Source organism: Sceloporus occidentalis, unplaced genomic scaffold, assembly GCF_023333645.1.
Source record: "Sceloporus occidentalis isolate IW3139 unplaced genomic scaffold, rSceOcc1.0.p SCAF_158, whole genome shotgun sequence".
In the NCBI taxonomy this organism is placed as follows: Eukaryota; Metazoa; Chordata; class Lepidosauria; order Squamata; family Phrynosomatidae; genus Sceloporus; species Sceloporus occidentalis.
The window spans coordinates 13914-33175 of record NW_028317138.1 but is presented as its reverse complement, the minus strand read 5'-3'; the positions used below and the strand labels follow the sequence as shown (position 1 = coordinate 33175).

At 44.3% G+C, this 19262-nt stretch overlaps 2 protein-coding genes across 2 annotated transcripts; one reads left to right on the top strand and one right to left on the bottom strand.

Annotated features, from left to right (window-relative positions):
• The first annotated feature begins 792 nt into the window (after positions 1–792).
• On the top strand, positions 793–3769 carry LOC149280162 (tetraspanin-18-like). Its single transcript, XM_089500764.1, has 7 exons — positions 793–855; positions 1324–1518; positions 1755–1829; positions 1901–1999; positions 2356–2532; positions 3272–3355; positions 3722–3769. The coding sequence occupies exons 1-7, from the start codon at positions 793–795 to the stop codon at positions 3767–3769; spliced, it is 741 nt and encodes a 246-aa protein (XP_089356890.1).
• A 3444-nt stretch (positions 3770–7213) lies between these two features.
• LOC149280161 (tumor protein p53-inducible protein 11-like) lies at positions 7214–14273 on the bottom strand. Its single transcript, XM_089500761.1, has 6 exons — positions 14145–14273; positions 12408–12466; positions 11454–11502; positions 9509–9605; positions 8463–8564; positions 7214–7347 (listed from the first exon to the last, which is right to left on the bottom strand). The coding sequence occupies exons 1-6, from the start codon at positions 14271–14273 to the stop codon at positions 7214–7216; spliced, it is 570 nt and encodes a 189-aa protein (XP_089356887.1).
• Positions 14274–19262: the final 4989 nt, after the last annotated feature.

Here is a 19262-nt window from a genome sequence, read left to right as displayed (position 1 = left end):
TAATTGTAATTTCTCTGGTTTTCTTGATATCGTAGGTAACTCTGCTTCCACTTTTTCAGATATTAATATAGTTTGAGCCAAAAGGGTCTTCTAAATGTCCATAAGGGCCAGAATTAAAGCACCCAAGTCGAATACACTGAACAGAACCAATATTTCCATCGTCTATTCTATGAAAAGGGAAGAAAAACTCAAAAAGCCACTGGGTCCTCTTCATCTGGGCTTTGTCCTAACAGACAATGTCCTCCTAGGTCAGTGATGTTCTTCAGATGTTGTTCCTGAACAGCAGTCCCAAAAGGAACCTGGCCATCAACCCTACTCAGATATCAGCTGCTACAATGTAACACCCTGTTTGAAATAACCAGACCCTCGGATGAGCGACACAGTCAGCCCGTTCTTTTATCTGTTTGTCTTTCAAAGTAACAATGAATTTGTTAGTAGAATCGATATGATATTTATGGCAATAGATTGATCTGACCCTGTGCCAACTCTCCCGTCTTCAATGACTGGCTGGGTTTTTTTATGGAGAGGACATAAGTTGCTAAGTCTGTTTAGTTAGTGATATCTTACGACCTATAGAACCAGTCTTTGTTTGATTGAAGTGTTGAAGAAGGTTCTTGGTTGGAATTCTGGGACTATACAGTAAGGTCCTCATCCGATGGCCACAAACTGTGCCGTTTGGGCTTGTTCCTCAATTGCTCTCGATGTATAATAATTAAGCTTCGTTTTAATCAGTGTTGAGTTTTACAATTAAATTATACATCTTCTGCGTCCCTTTTAGGAGAATTTGCTAAAATGGAGGGCGACAACCTGAGCTGCGTGAAATACCTGATGTTCATCTTCAACTTCTTCATATTCGTAAGTACTTTTCGCCTTTGATAAAATGTTACAGCCGTATTAGCCCAACAGAAAATGGAATGATTAGTCAAGTTTGATGTTTTTCTATTGGGTCATCTTAGGGGGGAAAAATGTACCTGAGCGCCCAGAGCCTAAGAGGTTTCTTCCTTCTAAAGATGAGAGCTCAGAGGTCTCATCAGCTGATGTAACTTGACATCTTTTTCTTCGTTGAAGCGGTTGGTGGAGGCTCTCTTGTCCATCCTTTCTTCTCAAAGTTGGGTTCAGTATTTAGTATAGTGAAAGAAGTTATTGAGATCTCTCATGGCTCTGCTAATGTAGGGTTGTTAGAATATGATGTCATACCCTAGTATTCTCTATTACTGCTGACCAGCAATGTGGTCAGAAGACCTAAAGCTCACAAAAATCATGTTTCTGTATAATGTTCGTCTCTCTCTCATTCGTTACGATAACCTCTTTGTTCTTCCTCAGCTCGGCGGAGGCTTTTTGCTTGGACTTGGGGTATGGGTCATTGTCGACCCCACCGGATTCCGAGAGATAATTGCCACGAACCCCTTGCTTTTTATGGGGGCCTATCTGGTTCTGGCAATGGGCGCCATGCTGTTTCTGCTTGGATTCCTGGGCTGCTGCGGTGCCATCCGTGAAAATAAGTGTCTGCTGCTGTTCGTACGTATCGAGGCGATGACCTGTTATGTATCTGTTTTTTGGGGGTAAATAACCCGATCTGCATAAGGGGGGGATTCGTCCAACGACTGATTAAGGTTTGAGTCTTTAGAGCAGGAGAAACGGGCGACTAGACGGGGGCCGATCTGTTGACTTTGTATAATTAAGTCCCAATCACAATAACATTTATTGTTGTAGCCGGCGGCTCGTCTCCTAACGAAGCTCCTTTCTTCTTCCAGTTCTTCATGTTTATTCTGATCATATTCCTGGCTGAACTGTCGGCTGCCATCCTGGCCTTCCTGTTCCGCGAGAACGTAAGTAAAACAATTTCTGGGACCCAACTCGATAACGGATCACGGGTTACATGAAACCCTCTTTTCTGCAGTTGACCAGAGACTTCTTCACCAAGGAAGTGAAGAGACATTACCACGGCAGTAACAGCACAGAGGTCTTCTCGGCCACGTGGAACTCCGTTATGACAACGGTACGTTAACCACCGGCTTTGTGCCTGACGCCACTTAATACACAGTCCCATAAATGTGAAATTAGTGATTTTTGGATTAACTGGGTTGGCCACGGCTTTTGGTAGCAGAACGAAGCAGAAACACATAAATAATCCTTAAATAGATGGCGTTCTATGTAACGTAACAAAGAAAAAGGTCAGGTAAGTGGAAAATATTTATCACGAGGGCTCCAAGCGTACAGGAATTCTAAATTGACCTGCTTGAACACAGGTGGCTGCATAGTTCACAAGTGAATGCGGATTTACATATATATCTCCTAACTCTATACTTTCCTGGAGGTAATAGTCATACTTTTCACTCTTTTATTCTCTCACAGTTTGAATGCTGCGGGGTAAATGGGCCGGAAGATTTCGAAGACGGTGCGCGATTTAAGACGAAGCCCCACCAGCGAGTCCCGGAGGCCTGCTGCAGACGAGAACGCCTCGCTAGAGATGGAGAAATCCTTAACAAGGCCGAGTGTCTGGAGGGGAAGCAGATGTTCCAGAACAGACAGGTACAGGAGAGCTTAGCGTTTATGTATCGCTAATCCCCATCCTGTATCACAACTATTCACACGCAGCATTATTAACCACGGGGGGGCCAAGACCCCCACAGCATAGAAGTACCGCGTCTGGTTTAACGAATGAGAAAGTTTGGGGTTCATTCCCCCCTAATGTCCATTTGCTTCTCTGTTCGAACCAATGCTCCTGGCGGGTTCACGGAATACAAACCCCATAGAATGCTTGGTATAGAATACCAGGCCGTGAAAGTAACGGGTTTGGAATCAGGAGTATTTATTCTTAAGGTTAGTTGGCAGACTTGAATTACTTTTAGAAACAAGAGATGGTTCCATGCAACTTGTTGGGGGTCGTCTTCTCTTTTCACGTGAGTCGGTAGACAAGACCAGAGTCAAAGTAAACAACGTGTCCCCAAAAGCAACGTATCGATACACAACAATAAACACCATTAACGGCCCGTTCCTTATCTTTACTCCGATTTTGTGATTTCTTTACGTTTGGCCTGAATGTAACCGTAGCCGTAGAACGTTGGGGTTTGGAGAGGACATGCGCAGCCAAGGGCAGGTCAGCATCCTGATAACATCTGGAAACGATACCCAAACTATGCTAAGAAGCTATAAAGCGTCCAACGCACTCTAATGATGCAAAGTATTATTATTACGGTCTGGCTCTATACTTTGTGCTTACCTGCGGCATATCTCGCCCTCATTAACCCCCTCCCTTCTGCTCCTCCAGGGCTGTTACTCTGTGATACTGACCTCGCTGGAGCCCTATGTATATATCGCTGGGGCATTAACCATTGGTGTTTTGGCTGTCGAGGTAAGACAAACCCTAAAAATGTATTGATTTATATATTCGCTTTAATTTATACATTCCAGCTCCTATCGCCCTCAGCCAGTATTGGATATTAAATCAATAACATGATGACAGCCCCTTTTGCCCTCCCGTTTGACATTTAACTCTTATTTTCCCTCGGCTGAAAGAACCTAATGATACCGAAAGGGCTTAATACAGGAGAAACAGACTGGCGTTATTACCAATAGTGTGGATTTTGTACGATGACGCAATAACGTAGAATCCGCAGATCTAATGGTATTTGACTGGAGGGTTTGAATTGTTTAAATCTCTGCTGCCCCCTTGCTGCCGCACCGAGGTATTGCTAACGTCCATCTTTCTGATTGCCAGCTCTGCGCGATGGTGTTTGCCATGTGTCTGTTCAGGGGAATCCAGTAAAGATTTCCAGAGAAGACGACGACCGTGCCAACCCTGCAGGGTATTCGCGACCCACCGCCTCCGACGACCGAGCGACTAGAAAACAGCAACCACACGTAAAACTTTGAAAGCCGCCTTCCGCCGAGGTTTCCTCAACCTCGCCGCAAGCAGGACCATCCAATCCATGGCTCGTAAACCATTTCCCCCACGGGTGGAAAGGACATAGCATCCAAAACACGAGCGAGCCACGAATACCGTGCGCCACTAAAGGTTATTCCGGGTTACCTCCCACCTAGAGACGCTGTGCTGCAACGACTACAACCTTGCACTATCGTGCCGTTTAGTGCCAATCCTTAATTAGACACCATCTCTGGCTTTGGCCAGCTTACCTCTGCTATTAATGACTGATTACAGGGAGCATGGGGGTTTTGGGGTACCAGTGCCCCTTGAGTCTCACGTGGACCCTCCTGACAGCACAAAGTTAAGGCAAAGCATTCTCTTCCCTTTAACACTTTATTTAGTTGACCGCGTAGCATCCGGAAGCACGTGACTCGAGGAGACTGGGTGCTATTAAGTCGATAACGGGATACGAAAGCGTCAGAAAACCCGTGGAACGCTGCCGTTCTTACACCGATACTTTATATCAAACACGTCCCACACATTATGATGGCGAGAAGCTCCCCGACACCTTTCAATGCGGGCTTTTCCTCCAACAATGTGACGCCAACCCCCCAAATAATGATCCTGGAGTATGTTCCCCGATGCCGGGGGTACCCCCAATACGGCTGAGTGCCTCCGTATAAAACCAACGAGCGTGCGTGGGGCCGCCGGCCCGTCTCTACTAAGTCTGCCTCGCGAGGGTCACGCTAGCCTTACTCAACCCGGGCGGCGTTAGGAAAGAAGACCGAAATCCAGGTCTCCTTGGTAAATCTTGCGTAAAAAAAAAAAAAAAGTGCTATGAATTTCAGGAAAAAATTAAATAAAAACAAATAAACAATGAATCTCGCAGCATTGTTGCTAAACGTCCCGGTTGACATCCTTTGCCCAGAGATTTCAGCATAAAGCAAACATAGAGGGACCTCAGAACGGACCGAGAAACTGATATACATTGCGACCAGGCGTACAATAATGTCGGGGTCACCAGTGCACAAGGCTACGGAGCATTAAAAATATTATAATTCAGTTATATTAATTTGCCCCATCCCCCTCCCCTATGGGGCAGCAGTAGATAGATACCGGTCCGGATCCATTCTCCCTTCTGCATCGTTATAAACGCTGGCTTGATGCACTAGGTTTCCGGTGGTCTGCCAGTAAATTTAAACCCCCTTCTTTTGACCTCTCTCCCTGTGAATAAATGTGAATAGGATTGTGCCAGTGATTTTTTTTTTTTTCTCACGTGGTAATTTAGTAATAGGGATCCTACCGACTCTTTCGCTACTTGAGTGCCCTGGAACGCTCGCTAATAACGTATATGTCGCAGGCAGAGAGGCAGAAAGGGTTAACCTCCGGCCGTCCCCGATTATTATAGGACTGCGGAGCCGAGCTCCAGCAGGGAAAGGGTGAACGAGGCGGGAAATGTGTAAAATATGCTGAAAATATTTATTTTGTAACTGTAAATGTTTATATTAAATTGTGAAAGTTGCATTAACCCCCCGCGAAACTGATTGGTATTTTTCTCGGTGCTAAAAGACAAAATTTGCTGCATCGCCCGCATTCGGCCCGTCCAGTGCCCCGTTTCGCATTCCATTAAATATACTTTATAATATACACACACATATATATATATATATATATATATATATATAAACAATGCATAATTTCTATATAACATGAAAACCAACATTCTAACGAGAGGCAGATGTTTGGAAGCTGCTAATGTCTACTAAATGCAGATTTTATTATGGAAGTTACTGAGGTATTAAGTTTTCTCAACACAGAAAAAATACAACAACTTCACAATGAATATTAAGGAGGGAGAAGTCACGTGTGTGTGTGTGTGTGTGTGTGTATATATTCTAATATATATATATATATATATATTAGGATTCCCTTCTCTCTCCGTGTGTATATTTATACACAGAGAAGGAAATCCAATCTATATAAACCCATATTAATTATATATATATACCCATATTTATATATATTGGATTCTCTTCTCTGTGATATATATATATATATATATATATATATATATATATATATAATTTTACGGTAACCTTGATCTAAATGGTTTTAGTTTGGGGCAACAGAAAGTGGTAGAAGTTGGGTGGCTTCTGACACTCTAAACTTTGTGAGCCCCGGCAGGACATTTTTTGACACAATGGAACTTCAAGGAATCTGATCATTTATTGTGATATCGTTAAAGCCACTTAACAACCCCTGCGTTTAACCCACTGCGCCCCTGCATACCCGGTTTTACCAACAAGTCTTTGCGGGTTTTGTGCTGTATGTCGAATCGACAACAACCCACCCCCCCCCCCCATTAGTAATAAACCACATGAAATTTTTCTTCTGGCACAGAAATGGTTAAAAGGTACGAGGGATAAAATATAAAATCCCAGCAATACAAAATCTACCAAAAATATACAAAGTATACACCATGCCGCGGGCAGCGCTGGTACCGTGCAAAACGAGGCTTTTAATATTAATAGTAAATGGCAGCTTAATATTTTCTTTTGCCCCCCCCCCCCCCCGTTGGGGAAAGTCCCACGCTGGGGCAGAAACGACCACATTTAAAGTATTTAGCAAATTATAAGGCAGTGATTTTAACGAGGCTGCGCACATCTGTTACCGAGATGAAACCTACAGACTCGAGGCGCAACACCGTGCCTGGTGTGTGTGTGTGTGTGTGTGTGTGTGTGTGTGTGTGTGTGGGGGGGGGGGGTTGTACAACAAGGCACAGCTTTGGCAGTCAAAGGGTTAACAGGGCTTCTCTTTCTTTTTTTTTGTTTGTTTGTTTTCAAATAGAGAATACTACAATAAATAGTAATATGAGATTACAGCGGGGATCACGAAGCGAGGGTAAGCAGGAGAGGCCTCATTTACAGCGAGGATGGAAGGAACACAAAACGCGTCGGGTAATCACCTTGAATGTTGCTGTAAATTGGGGTAAAAACAGGTTATAAGGAACTAGAAAAAATAATTATACTTTGTTGCACTCAGACACCTTGGGCAGGTGTGTGCCGAACCATTTTGGCTACTAAGAGGTTAAATGCAGGTGCAAATCTAAAACACTGTGAGCTGTGCATGCCGTGTGCTTCGGAAACCCACGCGGGGAAGAGTCCGTCCGGCTTCGGGGGGGGGGGGGAATTGGGGTTCATAGCTCCGCTCCGGCGGCTCCAGGGGTACGAAAGGGACGGTCCGAAGACCAAAGGGGAGGCAGTTCTTGGCGTTGTGCGCAGGTGTTTAACAACGTCACAGCCCGGCGTGGAGCGATGCCCGTGGTCTGGAAGAAATGAAACCGCATCAGAGCTTCTTGGGCCGGCGGCCAACTTGGTAATAAAAATACCCGCTGATGGCAACGAAGACGAGGCAACCGCAGACCAGCACGGCGGCTGTGATGGAAGACACATCGCTCTCTATCACGGTCACCGTGGTCACTGCACGAGAACAAAAACAACAATTAGAACAGGGTCACGGGGTGGTGGCACGAGAGGGGTACACGGCAAGAACACGCTATATACATATCAAACTATTTCGTAGTGGAACATGAGCCAGCATGGAAGATTTACACGGACCTTTGCCCCAAGTAACGTAGGGGGGGGATACACTTTTTTGTCGCACATTAAAGTGCTCAAGAGGGCGTGCAACAGGAAATAGCTTCCCCCAGTGACCCAAAAACCAACACAATCAATTTGTAAGTAATAATTAATAGGTTGTGTAGTTTTTTTGACCTTCAAATACTTTTTTTTTTTTTAAACTCCTTCCAGATAGAAGGTTCGAGGGATTGTAAGCAGGTGGGTTCACATGCTGGACACCAATTCTTAGAATCAGGAGCTAGCTATTGGTTTAGCTATGTAGCACCGTCGCATAGCGTGGCGCCGTCCAACGGATAAAGAAGACATTACGATTAGTGCATCATATAACAACTTGGATTTACAGAACCAAAAGCTTGAACAGTCGTAGAATACTTCGCTAGTCTTTCTGCAATCAGTTTAGAAAGTTATCTGCAGGAGCCAACACAGTTATTTATTTTAAAGTGAGCTCCAGATACTCGCAACTCACGTATATCTAGGTAATCCCAGAGACGTTGGGTGTCTGTCTATTATCTGGGCTGGCTTGTAACAGTGTACACATTGTACAGCACTACGGAATATGACGGTGCTATATAAAGCAATAAGTAATAATAATAATAAAAAATAAAAAACGGCACCAAAAAATCCAAATAAGGGCTGTGCTCACAAAGCTTTAAAAATGCATAGACCGAGTTAATGCCGAATGAAACGGGGAACGGATGCCATCAGTTCATTCATTTATTAAACCTACCTATAGCTTGGGATTTTTGTTCAGCAATAAGTGTAATAAAGAGATATTTCATTAAAAATTAGGAACTATAAAACCTCAGGGAAATGGTCTGAGGCAGACTGTGGCACAACTAGCATTATCCGAAGTTCACCCCCCCCCCCCATGCTTGAACCAATAAGCAATTTAACAAAAGGGGGGAGAGAGAGAGACTCTGGGAAGGAATAATCACAGTTACCGGCTATTCACTCACCGATCAGCTGGATGCTGAAGTAGCAGGCCTCGGTGAGCAGGGTCCACCGGATGATGACCTTCTCCACCGTGTACATGGAATTCCAAAGGATTAAAGAGATGCCTGCAAATAAAACATGCTGGGGGTTTTAATACCCCAAATCACCACAAGGGGTCGCTGTCCCTCAATAAAATGGGTTAATTCTAACAACACTAATACAAAGTATAATATAATTAACACAGCAGGAGCAAGTAAAAGAAAAATAGGAAATGTAACTTTAGTTTCACACACAGGGAATAAAGGTTCAGGATGATGGAGAGTTAACTCATTAAATGTACGGTATGGGCATAAAATAATTTAAAACTGGAGCAAATCAAGGTCAGTCGCCAGGGAAACAAGGAGTTACGTATCTGTGAAAAACCTCGGCAGACGCAAAACCACAAAGTAGTACTTAAGATGCAGAGCGAACACGCAGAGGTCACAGGATCCGCGCAAAACAGCGGGCTAATAAAACTAAAGCTTCCTTTATTCTTTCAAAGTTCTAAATGGTTGTTTGTTAAGGATCGTGTCGTATGTGCATTTATAGTTTTGATGATGGTTTAAAATTCAGGGTTAATTCTGAAATCTGGGATCAAGCGCCCCCCTTCCCGGATTAGATTTATGTGTTCAGATTCGTCTTGACTGGAGGGAGAGGACGTCACCGGAAGCTCCGCTGTTTGGGCGGAAGTTCGTCAGGAGGTAATGTCCCTGGAGATGCAGACAAAGAAAGAAGGGAGAAAAAGAGAAGATAGAAGAGAGGAGGACAAGACATGGAAACAGAAGTGATTGGCAGAGAAGGTAGGGAGACATTCAGAGAGCATATAAGAGAGAGAACGAAAAAGAGTGAGTGAATGAGGACGCTGGGCAACAAATTTATTTTACCGAATTAAAAATGACCGAAACTAATGGTCAGGAAACAGAATTTGTTGTCCAATAACGAATGAGTCAAAAACGAACTGAACAATTGGTGGGAATAGTTTTTAGCCCTTTTGCGGGTTTCTGGACGGCTTCGAGTCAGGGAGACTTACTGAACAGGGCTCCGCCGTACAGCCGCGTAGACGTTTTACTGCTGACTGCTCTGCCGTCAAAAACGGCTTCATAAAGCTGCTCGGGGAACGCCAGAGCCTGCGGGACACAGAAACAAATAAACGGGAACATTTCAGAACGTTCTAAGAAACGAAGCAGAACAACAGCCGGGGACGGAGCGGCGCGGCGATACCGGAAGGCTTCGCTAAGGCGGCTTCTTCCGCAATAGCCCGACGACTTCGGATTATAAACTATAAAAGCCAGGCTGTGCCAATTTGGAGTCCGCCACGGCGGGCGATCTCACAGCGCGACAGCACACAAAAATCAATGCAGCGCGGAAAAGAACGTTCCCGCTCACACAACCTCATTACCAGGACTTCATAGAAGAACAGCGCTCAGATCTGTTACAGCGGCGCCCCCTGCTGGCAGGGCTGAGGAAATACTACATTAAGGGAACATCATTATATTGTCAACGCAAGAGGGATAAGCATTAAACTCCCGCCAGGTTTGGGATCAAAAACTTAGAGGAGGTTAATGAGAAGACCCCAAAACGTGCTTCATCAGAGGTAAAGAATAAAACACAACATCCAAGTTACTAACGTGCCAGTAGGTTACCCATTCTTGTAAAATAATCAGAAAATGCATATTTTTATTTAATAATAAAAAATAATTACGCTGGGTTTTTTTTTGGTTTTTTTTTTTAAGCTGCCTTTTAAAAAGTAACAAGATTTTCGATATCCAATATATGTGAATCTTGGAGCGTAGCCAGACAGACATTTGTTACAGTTTATTAAAATGTTTTGTGTTTTTTTTGTTGTTTTTTTTTTTTTTTTTTTTTTTTTTAAATAGGAGGAATCAAGTCAATATCGCCAACAATCACTTCTTTTATATGTTACTATATTATCTATTTTTGGGGTAAAACATTGTTCTTAGCCCCCGAGGAAAACGTTTCCAAAATATATTCCGGATATTGGTTTTGCTCAGTGTTTCAAACCCATATAAAATGTATAAATCTTTACGAAAGTAGACGGTTTTGATTCACAAAGGTTTTAAAACCTCCCTATGTGAAACCTTTATTAAAATTATATAAATATTATATTTTTTAATAATTTATTTTATAGATATTTTTTTTTTAAAGTATGTTTTTAAACATGCAAGAATATACTGCATGAAAATAAAATATTTTATTGTTGTTTGAAGAAGCTGCGATGCCACATAGCCCAGTAATAAAGAAGTTTTTTCACCTTAGAGGTAACACTGGACTAAAGAATAAATTAAAAAAAATCATAAGCTTTGGGCCATTTGCAGGTGGGGTGCAAGACGTTATATGTAGTAATGTATCTTTTAGGTTTCTTAACTATCCCTCAGCCCCTTCACTCGCATATCTAAGATGCCCCCCTCCTAATCATTTTGCTTAGGGGCCCCCGAAGGTTTAGAGCCCCTGGGGTTAACCCATGATTGGATCCGTACAAAGGCTTGCAGCGCCCGCTTAATGCTTTCCGATCTGAGATCCCAGTGAAGAATGAGTGCTAATGTGATCTACGGGGCGACACACAATACAACCCTCTAGGAGGGAAATCGCGCAAGTACGTCGCATTGTCTGCAGAGACACTCATCCGATTTTCCACTTAGAGAGCGGAAGGAATAAAAAGAAAAAAAAACAAAAAACTATATTACATTCAGCGCACATTGCAAATATCGCTGCAAGGTTTAAATCATGGCTTTTACAGTGAATGAATGAGCCACAGATGCCTCCGTTCCCCAAAACCCTCTCTGAAATGTACAAAAAGGGTTGCGGACACCGGAGGGGGAAGAGACGTACCCATGGGAAGGAATAATAAGGAAACAAGAATACAAAGCAAACCAGGGGGACAGCAGCTGAAGGAAATTCTGAATAAATCCGCAGGCTCTCGGCTACTTTGTATAAATATTATGGCGCCTACTTACCATGACTGCGATTCCCGTGAACATGAGGGCCGAGAGGAACTGCCATACCCTGCAGAACAGGAGAGGTTATCACTCAAAGAGAACCGAATAGGAACATAGATATATCTCTCTATAAACCAGGACACCAATTCCCATCATCCTCAGTAGGTTTAACGCCACAGTAAAGTCAACATAAAACCGTGCTGCACTCTACGGCTTTGAACAACACAGAATCGTTGTGTTCCAATGTAAAGGAATCCCCCACGAAGACCAATGGAATGTTCCGGATATTTCAACCATTTGCATGGAATTTCTTTATGTATGAAAATTTTACCAGCGGGGAGGTTAATACCCCAAAGATACCCTAATAAAGCCTTAACTGTCTAATTAATCATGTATTCTGATCCAGGCCAGGTGGTGGCAGTATTGAGCTTGTAGCTAACCCCCCTGTTAAACCAGCGCTGCCCCGGTGAACGGCTTCAGAACACAGAAAGTGCGATCACACAACGATCTGATTATGTAGCCGAAATAAACGATTACAACTGGAGCAGAGCGAGCGGCCGCCGGACTTCACGGCAACTCTGCCGACATCATTAAAGTAACGGAATAAGTGGCACTTCGCTGGCTGCCGTGCTCCGTCACATCGCCCCGGGGCACGGACACGCCGAGGCTGCACCATGCATTATGTATGGGGCTGTTCACAGAATTACTTCTCGCTCTCTAAATAACCCATCGGGGCTTGGAAGATAATCCTCAGACATTCCAAACGGCACAGAAGGGGCAACTTGTTTATGGAGTGATTAGAGGTGCAACACTGTTTAGTTTATAAAGCCCTTTTCCTGCTGTTTCTATACACATTATCGGGGCTTTTAGGGCTGTCGAACCCTGCGATACCCTCATACCCAGCACACATTCTGACCTCCTAGAAAAGAAAGAGGGGCATCGGGGGAGGGGGGGTTCCGCGTTGGGACGTACCTGAGACCGAGAGGCTCCCGCACCGCAAACTTTATTTCGTTTCCTAGAACTTGACTGATCTGAAAAGCATCAATAAATTGCGGAAGAGGATTAGAATTTTTCACAAAAACACCAGAAAACAAAATTAAAGGACAGACCTCAGACTGATCCAATCGGGAGTTTGGCTCAAGTTGAAACATAGTATCTGCCGGCAGATCGGCCCCCATCCGGCCCCCGTCTAGTTGCCCGTTTCTCCTGCTGTAACGACTCAAACCTTAATCAGTCGTTGGTCTCGTCTTAGATTCAGGAGCCGTATGTCTATCCCGCGCATGTTTAATACCCTCACTGTATTACCCTCTACCAGTTCTGCTGGGAGGCAGTTCCACTTCTCTACCCTACTCCCAGTAAAGTAAAACTTCCTTCCTTTCCATCTCAGCCTCTGACTCTCTAGTGTTAGATTATAGCCTCTTGTTGCAACATTTCTCCTTCTTCCTCCCTCCTGTACGTTGTTAATTCCCTTTATGTATGTCTTAATGGCCGGAGAACACGGGTAAAAGCATGTCTGTTACACCATGTGCTGTTTTTCTTATGCAATGTATTATTGGGAAAACAAGCTAAAAGTGTTTATCTTCAGTGATTACATTCAGTGGAATTCTGAAACGAGAAATGGATACAATGCTACCGACTTACAAGGAATGTCTCAGTAAAAAAGAAAGGGTTAAAATGCTACGGCCCCTGGGGGGGGGGGTTTGAATGAAAGAAACGTATCTCTGATATGAGGGAGTCAGTCTATGGACAGTAATTCCAGTCCGTAGCTTTCAATGAACCTCATTGCTATTCTCACGTAACGCGGGCTTGGAGTCGCAATCTTCACTCATTAACGGGTTAAATAAAATGCCAGCGATTTGATTACAGCAGACGGCCTCCGAGACAAGAAGAAGAAGGCGGCGGCAGAGAAGAAGATTATAGAGAAACTTAACTGGAGATCCGCATTAGAGCAGAAAATCCTCCCGTGGAGAGCGCTGAAGGAACAGACCGGGAGGGGAGCGGTGGGGCAAAATGCGAGAGAACGAAAGGAAACAAAATAAAAAGCGAATGATAAAGACGGAGAATGAGCCAGGGATATACTGAGCAACCGCTAATTATCATACTTAAAAAAAAAATAAAAAAAAAAAAAATGGAAGAGGGAGAGGAGAGGCTGCGGGCCGAGTAGCAAGAATAGATTTTAAAACGTCTCCATGGACTCGCTACATGTTGGATAACAGGAACGGTGGCCCAGCAGAAGTGGTAGAGGGTAATACAGTGAGTGTATTAAACATGCATGGGATAGGCATACGGCTCCTGAATCTAAGACGAGACCAACGACTGATTAAGGTTTGAGTCTTTACAGTAGGAGAAATAGGCAGAGTAGACAGGGGCCGGATGGGGGCCGATTCTATTCTAGGGATAAGAGATGTCCTTGTGAGATCTGAAATCACACAGCAGCTCCTTTCATGCATCCACAGGGACAGAGAGGTTTAGCTAGAAAGCTGGCAGTTTGTACACCGCCGCTGCGTATGGCGTGAACGCTGTTACTGCTGACGTGAATAAAGAACATAAATGCGGATGCCCCACGAGCGCAGACAGCAGGCTAATATTTAAACGGCCCCAGAATATGGAATGTTACCCCGCAGCTCGGATTTGTACGGATATGATCACTGGCGCCCCCTAGTTTGGTCAGCCCAGGAAAAAAAAACATATGAAAGCCGACGTAGTCACCTTCGATCTGTGAACTTCTCCATCATCATCCTCCCCACCGACACCCAGGATCTTGCGCGTCTTCAGGCGGCTCACCAGGTCCGTCTGGCTGTGCTTTTTCATCAGCGGGGGAGGCGATTTGGTGGCCATGACGGCGGCTCCGAGTGTCCCTTCAACCTGCAACGAGAAATCCAGGAAACATTAGAGGGGCACCGGGATGAGAAGCGATATAACGGCGTCCGCAGGCGGCGGCCCTGATGTACCGGCCCGGCTATAAAACACGTCGGTAGAACTTTTACATGGAATTCAGTTAAGGATACAGAGATACTGCCGATTATGTTAAAGGGACGCTCCAGCCATCCTATACTACACCTTAATGCATATAATCTCCCCTTGTAAACGCATGGAGGGGGGGGGGTTCTGCAGAATCCCCCTATATCAGGGGCATCCAACGTGCGGCTCTCCAGCTGATGCAGGACTACATCTCCCATAATGCTCTTTCAGCTAAGGGGCTGGCTGAGGAGTATGGGAGATGTAGTCCTGCAGCAGCTGGAGGGCCGCACGTTGGACGCCCCTGCCCTATATACATTTTACCCTCTTCCCTAGCGGCCCCCCCAGCTATTTGCCACGCAGGAGATTCGCTTCCTACGAGTCTTCTTCAGCGCTGGCTCGGAGCACGAGACTTCCAACGCGCATGCGCACAAAGCGAAGATCCCATTGATTTCATTGGAGGTGCTTTACCAACACTGACTGGCAGCCAATCGTTGGACCACTTAGGAAGAAGGCTGCAGCTTCTCCCTAAAAGTAATAATAAAATTATTACGTTACAAAAAGTACTGGCGAGGCTGTCCCTTTATAAACGCGGACCCTCCCTGGAAGAGCAAAGGGGGAGATTCATCCCCAAAAGCCTCAGCAATAAAATTATTTAGGAGAAATTGCTGCCTGGTACCCAAATATCTGAATTTCGACAAACAGAATATATGGGAAGCGACCCGTTCGCCTCTCAGTGCCCCACAGATGCTACAGAATAAAATGCCTTATTCCGCCCCCCTCCCCCCCCAATATTTTTACATATCTAGGCTGCCGCTTTGTCTATTGTAAACAGTTTAGCTGCCAGCACAGATGTTAGGAGGCTTTCACATGAATTAACCGTATATCCCACAAAAGCCTCCCTTATGCCTGACTCAAGCCCCCCCCCCCCGAGAAAGTCCATCAATGGATTTTTTTTTTTTATTATTAATGTGAGATTCCTCCTCGTATTCGCTTTATGGGAAGTAACGTTCCCTTCCACGAAGAACGGCGATTACACTTATATGCTTATAAACAACTCACTCGGGAGACAAAATATTTACAGTTCAATAATATTACATTTTTGTTACAAAACAAGCGAAATATTCAAAACACCGATTGCATTTTTTTCTACAATTTCTGTGTTTATCTTTAAGACAAAAGCTTAATAGATGATCCACTTTTATTAATCGCGTTTTCTGTATGGTCTGTCCCGAAGACTCATAAATAGATAAAAAGGCGGATATCTTGGGGTTTTTCCCCATTTAGAGAGCCAGCTTTGCTCTTAATTTTAATATTATTAATTTTTATTTATTTTTACGTAAATCAGGATGCATTTTCTGGATTAATTTTAAATGCCGGTGGCTACTTTCTTTGGGGTACACATGCATATAGCCACCTGTCCCATGTAGGGCCATCTCATTTTTAAGGCATATTCTAGTGAATTAAATTATTATAAACCTGTTTAACAGAATTTATAAAGAACTCCATCGGGTCCAAATCATCGGTCTGCATTACTCTCCCATAAGGATCTTTTAAATGCGGATGAATGAACAGTCTCATTCAGCGCTGCGGATTCTGCCGGTGCTTTATAAATAAATGTAATGTAACACACACACACACACACACACACACACACTCCGATAGGATTATATATTTCCATTCCTCCGTACAGAAGTCGTTGATGGATCACAGATCACACATTCTTCAACAAGAAATGGAGGACGGTAGATCAGCCTTTCGGTGTCTGTGTTTTGCGAGACGCCGCGGAAGGTTTTTACGGAGGGTATCTCGCGAGTCCTAATCTGAAACGGCACCGCGATAAAATATACATGGCGAAAGGGAAAGCCTCCGGCACGCGGTCCGAAGGGAGTCGCATCACAAAGGCTTTCTTTCTGAAATGAACTCGGGAGCGGCCCGAAGAACTAAAGGACTCTTAACAGGGTCTATGGCGTTATCTTACCCCTTGCTACGCTCAATGCAATGTGTTCTTATGCAGGCATTACACATCATAGAGCAGAGAAAATACTATATATATATATATATATATATATATATATATATATATAAAAATATATTATATGTGGATACATAGTAACAGCACAAAAACATTGTCTATCGCGCATGCTCATATACTGGTGTATGTTCTCTATATCAAGGGAACTCATATACAGAAATGTATCGATTCGCAAGCTTTAATAAGCGCTCGTGTATTAAAAGAAACAATGCCCCAGAACACGTGCGCTGCTTGTGCCCGAGACGGGGTCACAATGGGTGACTAACGAGGCTCCTGCGGCTTTCGCCCATTGCAGGCTCGGAAAGATTACATTCGCAGTAAATAGAATAATTAGGCAGCCCCCCCCCTTTTAAGATGCCAGCAGATGGCACGGTGTCTGTGCCCAGCCGCGCTGGCAGCCCGAGCCTCTCGGAGGCACAAAGCGATTTTCGGAGCTGCCTGTTTAATAAACCCGTCAAAAACTGTGATAAATAACGTCTTCCTATCATCTGGCGATTCCATCGCACGCAGCCACGGAGAGCGCGTACCTTTCAAGGGTACGTCCAACACCCAGAGATTAAACAGATCTCGTCCCCAATCATCAGTTTAAAAGAACCATAGAACCTGCCGGCAGATCGGCCCCATCCGGCCCCCGTCTAGTCGCTCGTTTCTCCTGCTGTAAAGACTCAAACCTTAATCAGTCGTTGGTCTCGTCTTAGACTCAGGAGCCGTATGTCTATCCCATGCATGTTTAATCCCCTCACTGTATTACCCTCTACCACTTCTGCTGGGAGGCTGTTCCAACCATCTATCAGAAAGGGCTCTTGTACACACTCCATGCGGGGGCCCCCGTACGTGGATGCAAAGAAATTCAGTAAAATTGCCCTATGAACAGGGGAGTGGGGTAATTTAATAAAAGCGTTTTTAGCAAAAAAAAACAAAACAAAAAAAAAACGCGTTGGATATTATCAGATATTCCCAGAGGGCCGCACAGCTTGCGTAATCTTATTATTTTGGGCAATTAACACACACATAGCGAACATTCACGCGTTTTAACATCATGTAACCTGCTGTTTTTAGGAGTTGCAGGAACAGGCGGTGACCCCAGGACTGTTAGAAAATTCTTACTCAAGGAGAAGTCGGGTTCTTTTATTCCTGAAGAATACGGAATGGAACGGACGGCTCTGATCTATACGATACGGATACCTCGGGTCTTCTCCCCGCGGCGACCGATTGATCGATATCTTCGTTCTGCTGCATGGCACGGAGACGGCTTTTGGTTCAGAGGATGAGAGTGGAGTTGAAGATGAGAAGAGGAAAGTCAGACTTGTCTTGGAGACTCGATACAATGTATTCCGCGGCTTTATCTGCGCAGAACAGCAACCAAAGGACCAGGTGCGGGAACACGGATGGATTTGGACACCATAAGAGTTCCAGCAAACTCACGGGAGCCGTGAACACCTGAGAAAAAGTAACCTTTGAGCGTCCAATGCCATAGACGAGCCATATGCAGCCTAGAACGAGCCCCTCGGGTTCCGGAGCTCAGTGTCACTAGAATCCAGGCCCTTCTTGTTCCATAACTTGTGTCCCACCTGGAGTGAATCGAATGGCAGTGAGCGATCAGCGCTATATCGCCCCAGACAGGGCTGTGGTCTTGGGGTGCCAAAGAACAAAATAAACAGCCCCCCGATTTTTGGATTTGTTGTTGATTCCACAAGTGGTTAAGTCAGTCAGCCTAACGAAAATTTGTCACATGCCAAAAGCCTCCAAGAGACCAATTTTACAGGAGCTAAAAATAGCCACCACTTAATTAAGACGTTAATTGCTTTTTTTTTGCCAACCCCTCCCCCACTCCTGGAGAGCTTTAAAAAATAAATAAAATATATTTATATATATATATAAAAAAAAATCTCCAAAGAGCCTCACTGGTCTGTTTTTAGAGATCTAGAAAAGAGATTGATGTTAAAGGTCCACAAGTGGGGTGAAAGTTAAAGACTCCATGGGGGGAGGCCCCCCCCTGGAGTAAATGACCCCTGCAGAACAAGGAGTCGTATAAATTCCATGAAGGTCCCTCTTACCAGTGGTTTCCAAACCAAAAGGTAAACGATCCTCAGGTGATCTTTTACGAACCCACTTTAGGCATTTTTGCATCAAATATAAGCAGGGTTTAATTAATTTTAGCCCTCTGCATCCAAGGGAAGGAGGTGAAAATATCAACACCTATCTAGATGTGCCAATAAAGGCGAAAAGATCACGGATCCTGCGTGACGGGAACACAAGATCTTTAAAAAGTTCCGTACAAAAACGTTCTGGATTTTCACAAACTGTCACTTTCAAATTTCAAAAAAAAAGATGATATTTTACAGAAATTGGGCACGCGATGTTCTCTTTTATCCGAAAGATAAAACCATCTGGCTAAAAAAAAAAAAAAAAAAAAAAAAAAAAAAAAATGTAAAAAAATATTTAAAAGGAGAAACGGTCAAATTATAAGAAAACGATCAGAATCCCGAAGCACAATAGAATATTAACAAGAAACAGTGTAACAGCGTCGCAGCCGAATGACCTCGACAAGCAGCTCCACGAAGGGCACAAACTTTCACACAAACATTCACAGAGCCCGAGACGCCGAGGTCTCTGCCAAGTCACCGTCTGGATGACAGCGAACAGGTGGGGGGTCCAGCGTCAACAGAAAGGAACGAGGAAGCCGGCAGGCGGAAGAGAAAGAAAGGATAAAAAAAACGTATAAAAATAAATAAAAAAGCTGGAAATAGACTAAATAGAGGGAGGGCTACAAAGCCAACCTCCCCAGCTCTCCCCTCAGACATTCAATGGTTAACGGGTGGGGAAAGTTAAGG

Excerpts from the sequence above, each read along its gene's own strand:
- LOC149280162 (XM_089500764.1), top strand. The coding sequence starts at position 793 with ATGGAGGGCGACAACCTGAGCTGCGTGAAATACCTGATGTTCATCTTC. Across the intron at positions 2,000-2,355 it reads GGAACTCCGTTATGACAACG|TTTGAATGCTGCGGGGTAAA; the intron begins GTACGTTAACCA and ends ATTCTCTCACAG. Across the intron at positions 3,356-3,721 it reads TTGGTGTTTTGGCTGTCGAG|CTCTGCGCGATGGTGTTTGC; the intron begins GTAAGACAAACC and ends TCTGATTGCCAG.
- LOC149280161 (XM_089500761.1), bottom strand. The coding sequence starts at position 14,273 with ATGGCCACCAAATCGCCTCCCCCGCTGATGAAAAAGCACAGCCAGACG. Across the intron at positions 9,606-11,453 it reads TCACGGGAATCGCAGTCATG|GCTCTGGCGTTCCCCGAGCA; the intron begins GTAAGTAGGCGC and ends TGTGTCCCGCAG. Across the intron at positions 7,348-8,462 it reads CTTCAGCATCCAGCTGATCG|TGACCACGGTGACCGTGATA; the intron begins GTGAGTGAATAG and ends GTTCTCGTGCAG.